The sequence below is a fragment of the Suricata suricatta genome, chromosome 8 (assembly GCF_006229205.1).
Source record: "Suricata suricatta isolate VVHF042 chromosome 8, meerkat_22Aug2017_6uvM2_HiC, whole genome shotgun sequence".
Taxonomy (NCBI): domain Eukaryota; kingdom Metazoa; phylum Chordata; class Mammalia; order Carnivora; family Herpestidae; genus Suricata; species Suricata suricatta.
In genome coordinates, this window is record NC_043707.1 from 130,966,831 (window position 1) to 130,976,822 (window position 9,992).

At 54.2% G+C, this 9,992-nt stretch overlaps 1 protein-coding gene across 6 annotated transcripts in view; it reads right to left on the minus strand.

Moving 5' to 3' along the window:
* The window catches only part of FHAD1 (forkhead associated phosphopeptide binding domain 1), a 115,841-nt gene that overhangs the window by 23,366 nt on the left and 82,483 nt on the right, over positions 1 to 9,992 (minus strand). For all 6 annotated transcript variants that reach the window (XR_003912333.1, XM_029949302.1, XM_029949301.1 and 3 more), the window contains 5 exons: positions 8,881 to 8,988; positions 4,111 to 4,284; positions 2,921 to 3,146; positions 1,310 to 1,394; positions 683 to 789 (listed from right to left, as the gene is read on the minus strand). Coding sequence is in view for 5 of the 6 variants with exons in the window: in XM_029949302.1 (XP_029805162.1) it covers positions 683 to 789; positions 1,310 to 1,394; positions 2,921 to 3,146; positions 4,111 to 4,284; positions 8,881 to 8,988 (700 nt within the window). In the remaining variant the exon portion in view is untranslated. The remainder of the gene's footprint in view (positions 1 to 682; positions 790 to 1,309; positions 1,395 to 2,920; positions 3,147 to 4,110; positions 4,285 to 8,880; positions 8,989 to 9,992) is intronic.

Genomic DNA, 9,992 nt, shown 5'->3' on the forward strand with positions numbered 1-9,992 from the left:
ATTTTGCATCAGAGGGGAGGGGAGGTGTGGAGAGGTCCCCGGCTCTAGGCCCCAGAGCTGGGGAGCGCTGGGGTTTGTGCAGGCCGGCGGCTGCCCTCCCTCCCAGCCTCTGCCTCCAGGGACAACTCCTCTGAGGTAAAAGTCGCCTTTCAATGCAGAGGGGCTCCAGCACGTGGCCCCTGATAAGGCGCGTGTCCTGCTGACAGGTACAAATGCCGTAACAGCTCAGGAAAGCAGGTCACTGGGATTAAAAATTTTTTTTTACTATTTATTTTTGAAAGAGAGAGAAATAAGGCGAGGGGCAGAGAGAGAGGGAGACACAGCATCAGAAACAGGCTCCAGGCTCTGTGCTGACAGCTCATCTGTCAGCACAAAGCCCTGCTCAGGGCTTGAACTCATGAACTGTGAGCCGAAGTCAGACGCTTAACCGACTGAGCCACCCAGGTGCCCTAGGTCAGTGGGATTTTTAATGCTAAGCTTTCCAACCTTTTTTTAAACTTTTTAAGTTTATTTATTTATTTTGAGAAAGAGGGAGAGAGAGAGCAGGAGAGGGGCAGAGAGAGAGGGAGAGCGAGAGAGAATCCCAAGCGGGCTCCGTGCCGTCAGCATTTCCAACTCAAGTCCGCCCTTTCCATCCTCGAAGCAGGTCAGGACGTCAAGAGACATGGGCGCTCACACGCACCTCTCAAGTCTGACATTTGGTTGTGGGCTTCCCTGAGGTTTTTCCTTAACTTCATGATGACCTCCTGCTGAGACAGGATTTCCTTCTGAGCCGTCAGTAGATCCCCTCTGAAATCCACAAAAAACAGGCCCAGTCAGCCTGCCCCCGACTCCGTGGCATCCCCAGGGCCTGGACGGGGCCAAGTAGAAACGCAAAGTGACCCTCCACCAGTGACGCCCACGGGATACCAGTCCCAGCAACAGGGATAAGTGTATTCTTTAAAAGTTCTCAGAACAAGAACTTAATTCGATGCAAAAAGATAGATGTCGAGAGAACAGAGGACCTCGCCTGGATTTGGGCTGAGGCTGAGCTGTGACAAGCGTCTCCTTGTTTCACGGACGAGGAGGCTACGGTAGTAGTAAGGTGACAGACGTGACTTGCCCAGGGCCCCACCACCGGAAGGGGTTGAGTTGGGATCTGGGCATAGATCCAGCCGGATCTTTCTATGACACCATCCCGACTTGGGAAAGAAACTGGGAAATTCAAATAACGTCAGGAAGACCCCAGACTCAATCCTCTCCTCGGGTTCTGACGACATGGCTGGGGGGGGGGTCCTCCACCTGGTGCGCAACCCCCCTCGGTACTCACATCAAGGAATCACACACTTCGTTTTTGATGCTGCTCTCCGTCGGAGGTGCCGCCGGGCGCTCAGGCTGGGTCGCCTCCTCCTGGGCTGAATCAGGGGGACACGGGAGGCTCCTTACCGTGCTCACTGCAACTGATGCCTTCCTGCCCCTTTGTCTTTATAAACACACCTGCATCTTTTCCAACTTAGCAACCCTCCCCACACCCTGCCGCCCCTCCGCCTAACGAGCCCCACGTGTGTTCTGGGGCACCCCTGGCGCCCGCCTGCCTGCCAAGAACAAGCTCACGAAATCTTTTCCAGCTACTCATTTTCAGATGAGGAAACGGGCACGGGAGGGGCAGAACCTGCCGGCGGCCACTCACTGAGCAGGGGAGGGCTGGAGCGCTAACCCCTGGGCCACCCCTCCGCCCCTCCTCTCCTCCCAGATGAGCCTTGTCCTTCCTGTCCTCGCCTCCCACTCACTCCTCAGCCCACAGCCTTCTGGTTTCCATCCTCACCCTCTGTCACACGTCCGCCCCCCTCATTTAGTCAATCACCAGGGGGCTTATAGAATGGCTGCTTTGGGGCAGGGACTGAGCTCAACGGGGGGGTGACCAAGAAGTAGTCATTCTTGGGGTCCCAGCTTAACCGTCCTCCCTCTGACCTGGACTGGATTGGGAAACTGAGTGCTGTCTCGAGTCCTTGCCACGGTGCCCTGTTCATCCCGGGTCACCTGTCAGGGCAGGAATCCGGGGAACTGCAGGGACCCTGCTGGGCTTGTCCAGGGCCTAGAACGAGCCTGGAACCTAATGGAGGCTCAGTTAAGAGTGCTGAGCGAATGAAAGCAGGAAATGAGTCTCGGCAGCTTGTCACCCGGCTTGAGACCAGGACCATTGTCCTCTATTGGGGCGAGCTTGCCCGCCAGGGGATATTCGGCAACGTCCGGAGATGGTTTTGGTGGTCACACGGGGGGAGGGGGCGCGCTGGCGTGCAGCGGGCTGGGGCCAGGGACGCGGCTCTACGCCCACAGCACGCGGGACGCCCCCACCACAAAGGCCCAGCCAGTCCCAAGCGCCAGTGGTGCCGGGGTTGAGAAACCCTGGTCCGAGGCCTCAGCTTCCAGAACTCTCCTCTGAGAGTTCAGCGTCTTTGCAATAAGTTGCGTTGCCTTGGTCATTTAGGGCGCGTTAAGTGCTCACAACTCGAGTTCTTTTCATCAGCCCCTTTCAGGTTTATTTTTTAAGAGACCAACACTGGCTGGTTACGAAAGTCCATTAGACAAAGTTGCAAATCGCTAGGGGCAGAGAGAAGCCTCTGACAGGCCCCCGTGCGGGGTGTTTTCATGTGGGAAGGACTCTGTCACGCTGCTCGGACAGCCCCGCAGCCTGTGGGACTGCACTGGCTCACTGGCTCGGCACAAAGGACGTCCCTTTGCATTGCTGTGGCTCCCATCTGACCTGGGCCTCGAGGGCCCCAACCTCACTGTGTGACGGGAAGGAAATGCTATCCCCAGAGAATAAAGGCGCTTTCAAGCGAGGAGCAGCCTTTTCTCACCCTCCAGCCCCTAGGGACCCTCCGGATGATCAGGGCCTGCCCTGCACGCTTCGATTTCCTCGGCAGCTCTTTGGACCAACCTGGGTCATTGTCCTTCAAGGTCGCAATCTCTCCTTCTATCTTTCTGTGGTGCGCGGTCACTTTCTGCAGCCTGTCTTCCAGGCTCACGATCGTCTGGGAGTGCTGTTTGACTTGCTCCTTGTATTCCATGATTTCGGTTTCAAATCCGTGTTTCTGGGTCTCCTGGGCTTCCTGGAGGGCCTTTACCGTGTGCTGTTGCAGCTGCATCTGCTCCTCCGTCATGATCTGGGGAGACAGGGGGTTAGTGTGCTCTTGGGAGCTGGGTGTGAGGCCACCATGATGATAGCAAGCTGCTCCCGTTGTACCCACAGGCATGGGACTGGGACCTGCCTCAGGGCCTTTGCATGTGCTGCCCTCCCCCAGCTGCTTGCATGGCTGGCTCCCTCTCTTGTTTCAGGTCTCAGCTCCAATGTCACCTCCTCGGGGAGGCCCTTCCTGACGGCCTGTCTAAAGGAGGAGTCCGACACCCTCTCTATTCTGTCATCCTCTTTCATTTTCTGTGTTCTGAACCATCTCATTTCTTTCCCATTCCCACTAGAATGGAAGCCGCAGGAGAACAGAAACTCGCTTTCCTTATTCACCAACGGACCCCCGGCCTAGTTCCCTGCCGCCGCATCTGGACATAGATGCTCGATAAATATTGGTTGAATTAATGAATGGACAATTTTGTAAGAAAAGGCGAAGGGATTTGTATTTCTTAAAAGCAAAAACTACCCGTCATCACCGAGTGGTGGATCGGACCCCCTCCCCCCACCCCCCCGCCCGGGGGCCACCGAGTGCTGAGCTAAAATTTTAAAGCGTTTATAAATTTATAAATGTTTAAAGCATTATCTTCAAGTCCGTGGAATAGTCGTTGATTACTAAGTTCCTGAGGCTTCGAGGACCTTATATTACATCTTACAACGCCCGGAGGGAGGGCACCATGCCTCTGTTTGCCTTTCATGCTAGACCGCTGTTTCTCAACAGAGGGCGGTCCTGCCCCCCTCCCCCCCAAGGACACTTGGCAAAGTCTGGAGACAGGTTGGGTTGTCACAGCTGGGGGGAGGGCGCTACTGGCATCGAGCAGGTAGAGAGCAGGGCTGACGTTAAGTGATGTACAGGACGGGGTCTGGTCGGAGTCACGAGTTCTCCCCGTATTGTGGTCTTTCAGAGGGGAAGAGTCTCCCGCCCCCGGGAGGCACCAACTCACCGATTTTGTCCTGGCCGTTTCCAGTTCAGCTAACGTTTCATTTAATTTCACGGTGAGGCTCTCCACTTTAAGAGTCTCGGCCATCTTGGTTTTCCGAGCCTCTTCCAGCATGGCCAGTGTGTCATTTAATTTATTATTTAAAACATCTTCTTTTTGCTCTTTTAAGTCTATTTCCTGGACAAACAGCAAATTCACAGAAATTCAGGAATACATATTTACCCCGGCCTCCCCTTTTCCCCTTTGTTTTCTGAGCGGAGGTGAATCTATTCTGTTATTGTTCCTTTGTCAGCCCAAAGTCCATGCTGTCTCTGGAAGGTTCCAATTGTTCCAGGGCTCTCTCTTCTCTCCAGCTGAGACCGTCTCCTTGTGATTTCTAGCCTCTGAGCGCCGTCCTGTCACCAGGAGCATACTGAGTGAGTTTTATTTCTATTTTATGAGACAGCCCTTTAAATATTTGAGGAGGGCTGGCATGTCTCTCTCTAATTCTATCTTCCAGGATAAATGGGCCAAGCTCCTTCACTCCTTTGCCACAGGATCTGCCTCCGGCACCTCCTCCACCTTCCTCCCTCTTCGCTCTGGGCTCCGGCAAGGGGGGCCCTAGTCACCACGTGTGTGCACCTCACTCCTCTTCCCGGAACCTAATCTCCAATCCCGGACTGTCCAGATTCTATTTTCCTCCTTGAGCCCCTCCCCCAAACCATGTGCAACGTGAGCTTCGTGACTAGTCCTGTGGTGGGGGCTTCACAAACTTTATTTATTTACTTGACTTTATTTTTATTTTTTTAAGTTGATTTATTTTGAGAGAGAGAGAGAGCAAGAGAGCAAGCAAGCAGGGGAAAGGCAGAGAGAGAGTGAGAGGAAGAGGGAATCCTGAGCAGGTTCTGTGCTGTCAGCGCAGAGCCCGACATGGGGTTCGAACCCATGAACCGTGAGATCATGACCTGAGCCAAAATCGAGAGTCGGCCGCTCAACAGACTGAGCCCCCCAGGCGCCCCTGCTGGACTTTATTTTTAAAGAAGGGAAAGTGGGTGATGGGCACTGAGAGGGCACTTGTGGGATGAGCACGGGGTGTTGTACGTAAGCAATGAATTACGGGAATCTACCCCCAAACCAAGAGCACACTGTACACACTGTATGTGAGCCAATTTGACAATAAATTATACTGAAAAAAAAAAGAGCAGCTTCAGGTGCACAGCAAAATCGAGAGGACATTACAGAGGTCTCTTACAGGCGCTGTCAGCCGTGCTGGGACCCCCCCCCCCACCGTCATCAACATGGCGCACCAGCTGGTACCTTTGTTGTAACTGATGAACCGGCACTGACACCTCACCGTCACCGAAAGCCCGCAGTTTACTCCAGGGCTCGCTCAGTGCCGTGCCCTCCACGGGTCCGAACACATGTATGTTGATGTGAATCCACCATGACGGCACCCCACGGAGTAGTTCCACTGCCCCAGAAGTCCTCCGTGCTGCGCCCACGCCTCCCTCCCCCTCCACCAGCCCCTGGTCCTTTGACTCTCTCCATACTTTTGCCTTTTCCAGAACATTACACACGTAGTCGGAATCATACCGTATGCAGCCTTCTCGCAAACTTATTTAATCCAATCTAAGATATATTCCCAGGATGTAGCACTGGGCATTCTCAGACCCTGCTGGTGGCAGTGTAAGGCAGCACGACATTTTTGGAAGGTCACAGGGAATGTACATCAAAAGGCTGAAAATGTTCACGCTCTGTGATGCCGTGATTTTGGGGGTCTGACCCACGGCCGGAACGGCACACGTGCACAAAGGCTGATGTGCAGGGATGTTCAGCCAAGCGTTGCTCTTACTCCAGTGAAAAGTGAGAAAGGGCCCCAGTGCCCAGCCATGGGGGTGGGGGGTAAATAAACCGGGATCTGTCCAACAGAGTGCAAACCCAGGCCATTCATCCGTGGCAGGGGGTGGGAGAAAGTTCAATGACCTAGAGACATTTCTGTGATGTTAAACAGTAGCCTTCAGATCGGTGTACACAGTGGGACAGGGTAAGTCACTTTGTAATGAACTGATGTCGGTCGAGGTCTATGATCATGACCAACACGTAGACAGTCTGGAAGGAATCCTATCAAAATGTCACGAATGGTAACTGCGCTCAGAGGAGGCGTGGGTAGTTTTTAATTTTCTTCAAAGTTTCTAGAGCAAACAGTTGCTCGTTTTATCCCTGGGAAAGGAAACGCATTTGAAAACAACAGGAAAAACCCATTTTCATCGTGTGACTCCCGGGGGCCTCGCCTGGGAGCTGCTCCTTTCTCTTCTTGTCACCACTGAGCCCCATCTGATTGGGGCCTTGCCGTCACTGTTAGCGCTGAGGAATCCCAGGGCCGACATCCTGCAGACCCGGCCGGAGCAGGAGCTCACTGAGGACGCCGGGAGGCATCCCCCGCAGAGCAGCCTGTCACTGGTGGCTCACGGCGAGACACTCCAGCTGTCCCCATCTTCGCAGGGAGAACCCACGGCAAACACATGGTGTCTTCGGTGGGCCTCGAGGCCGCCCAAGGGCAGAGCGCAGCGCCCGGCATCTGTGCCCCTTGCCGGCAGCTCAGCTGCTTCCCTGAGGACAGGAGAGCCAAGTTCACTGTCCGCAAGGGTCTGGATTGGGTTTTCTTCTCCCTCCTCTCCTCCTTCTGTTTGCCCACCGCCGTGAACCCCCATCGTTCTGTTTGCTTTTCTGTGTAGACTAGTGTGAAGCACGTGAATAAACAACTCTAGGTCCGGGTGCCTCTTCGACCTTGTCCTTCCCTGGTCTTTGCTGCTCAACGGGGAGTTCCGGGGCAGGGGTCCCGTTTCTCGAGTCTGGTGTGAGGCCGCCCCTAAGGGCTGTCGCCAGACCTCACTCTCTATGTCCCTGTTGTTCTAGGGCCGCTGGGACGCTCTTGGATACGCCGTGGAGTCCTCTATGTGAGGGTCCTCAGGAGGGGTCCCCTCGGGCCGGCCGGCCGGGAACAGCCCGCTGTCCACGAGCAGTCGGCCCGTTTCCGTCTAGAGACCGGTACCGCCGCTGGAGCGTCCCTTCCACCGCAGCCGCTAGAGTAAGCCCCGTGACCCTTTGTCGGCTTCACCAACCCACATTTATTTATTTGTTTTTTTAGCATTCATCTCATCCCCGATCCACTTGATGTCCTGACTAATCTACTTAAAAACGTGAATTTCTCGCGGCGCTTGGGTGGCTCAGTCAGTTAGGCATCCATCCGACTCTTGATTTCGGCTTAGGTCATGATCTCTCGATTCGTAGGGTTGAGCCCCACATTGGGCCCTGTGCTCACAGTGTGGAGCCTGCTTGGGATTCTCTCTCTCTCTCTCTCTCTCTCTCTGCCCCTCCCCTGCTCATGCTCACTTGCTGACTCTATCTCTCTCAAAATCAACAACTTAGAAAAAAAAAAAGGAAAGCAGGGCCGGGGACTGGTGCACAGTCCGGATGTGGTTTACGGCACTCCCGGCTCTGGAGAGGCATCCCCGGCTCCCAGCGCACCACGTCCACCCTATCACTCCCGGCGCGCAGCTCACTGGAAATGCGGATCGCCCAGTTCACCCCATATACAGCGACCCCAATCTCTGGGGATGAGGCCCAGGAAATCAGCATTTAAAACCAGCCCAGGTGATTCTATGCATCATAATCGTTTGGGAAACTTTCTTCAAAGAAAATGATCAGAACGATTGATGTGAATGGACTCAAAGACGTTTTTAGTCCCATCTGGTCTTCAAAATCCTTTGAAATTGTATTTACCTGCATTTAAAGGTAATCCCCTATGGTCAGGCTGTGTGTTTAATCCCTTGCCTTGAATTCTGCGATATTAGCTCTTGTGTATGTGTGTCCCTTGCATGGTTGGGACCCAGGAGGAGGAGTGAATTACGTCCTAGAGCTTGGACGTGCCTAAGACAGGGTCCTGTGCCAAAGCGTGCATTCCGGCTGCGTCTGCGGCTCCCAGGAGGACTCGTGAGTGCAGTTCGAGCGGGAAGGCCACGATGATCACGATGACCAGCTCCGGTGGAGACACTGCTGTCGAGGTGATTGGAAATCTGGGCATCCATCTCCGGACATCCCGCCGTTGGCCCCAGGCAGCTGAGCCCACACCCAGGACGGCAGGGAGTGGGGGTGGACCAGAAGGTGGGCCAGGCAGGGTTCTGGAGTCAGAGAGTCCTGGGTGTGGTTCTGCCCCTCCACTTCCTAGCTGTGAACTCGTAATAATATTAATATTAAATAATAAAAGCAGCTAACACCTGGATCATTCACTGAGTGAATGTGTGTATGTGATATGTGTGTATGTTTTTTTAAAAATTTTTAAATGTTTTTAAAATTAATTATTATTATTTTTAAGTTTATTTTTGAGAGACAGATAGAGACAGCATGAGCAGGGGAGGGTCAGAGAGAGAGGGAGACGCAGAATCGGAAGCAGGCTCCGGGCTCTGAGCTGTCAGCACAGAGCCTGATGAGGGGCTCGAACTCACGTTCTGCGAGATCATGACCTGAGCTGAAGCCGGACACTCACCCGACTGAGCCACCCAGGTGCCCTGTGTGCTTGTTAACTATCAAGCCTCACATGTCACATGAGACTAATCTATTGGCATCATCTGCATTTCCTAAGTGGGGAAATGGGCACAGAGATGGTGAGGAACTTGCCTCATCGGCACAGCCAGCAGGTGGCAGAGGTAAGATCCGAACCCAGATCCCTGCCTCCAGAGGCCTGCTCTTAACCGCGTGGGCTCCTCCGTGTCTGCTCCTCTCCGACACGCTTACCTCTTTCTGCTTGGTTATGCGGTTCTCCAGATCTTGCACCTTTTTCTTTTCCTTCTCTATGGCCTCTTTCGCTTTGTGTTTCTCGTAGGCGATGCTGCTCTCTGAGATCTGGAAGGTGGAGACAACAGGTCTGGGGGAGTGTGCCCGAGAAGGGAAGGGGAACGGCACCTCGAGGGAAGCCAGGCTTAGCCATCGTGATCAGTGAGTCAGGGTCTGGGAGCAAGGGCTCATAGGAGACAGGGGCGGGGCTCCTGGCATGCCCGCCACAGGGAGGACCTGGAGGTCTCGTCTGGTGAGTCACCGCCTGGAGGACAGGGGTATTTGTCACTTGGGATTTCTGGGCTGTGTTGGGGAAGTGACGTGCTGGTGAGCGCTCCGCTCCAGGCATCTGGTGCTGAGCCACCGACTGCACTGGCCTGTGTTGGCACCGGCTTGGGCCCTCGTTGGGAAGTACCTGGCATCTTGGGAGATGAGGCAGGAGGGGCAAAGCGGGGGGGTGGGGGAGAGGCCTCCTGTCCTAGCAGGCCTGACGCAGGCTGTGGCTTGTCTCTGGCCTTCAAAGGCTTGGATCCAAAAATGAATGTCCAGGACACTTTGGAACAGAGAACATATGGCCCGTGGGTCTGGTGACGGAGAGGACACTGAGGCTCAGCCTCACCTACACGAGCCCCATGGGGCACATGGTGGAGGAGGGAGGTTTGGAAAACTCTATTTACTGCTTGAAATTCTTGCCATTATGCTCCTGTACAAACACAAGGTTCACCAAAAAAATATTTCAAATATATGCACATATGCACGAAGTCCTGAAGAGATACGTACTGAAATGTAAATAGCGGTTATTTTGGGGGATTGGGATTATCGCAATTTACATTTTCCTCTTTCCGCTGGTCTGTATCTTCTACGTTTTGTTGAGCTAACGTACATTGTTTGGCAAAAAGAAAAAGGATTGGAAATTGGAATAGGGGACCTGTGGCCCTGGAGAAAAAGACCATCTTCCCAATGGCCCTGCAGTGTCCGTGGCCTCCCTCCCCCCTGCCCCGCACGGGCCTCCCTCCCCACCTGGGCTCCGACTCACCTCCCGGCCCGAGCTTGGCATTTTCCCACTGCCAAGG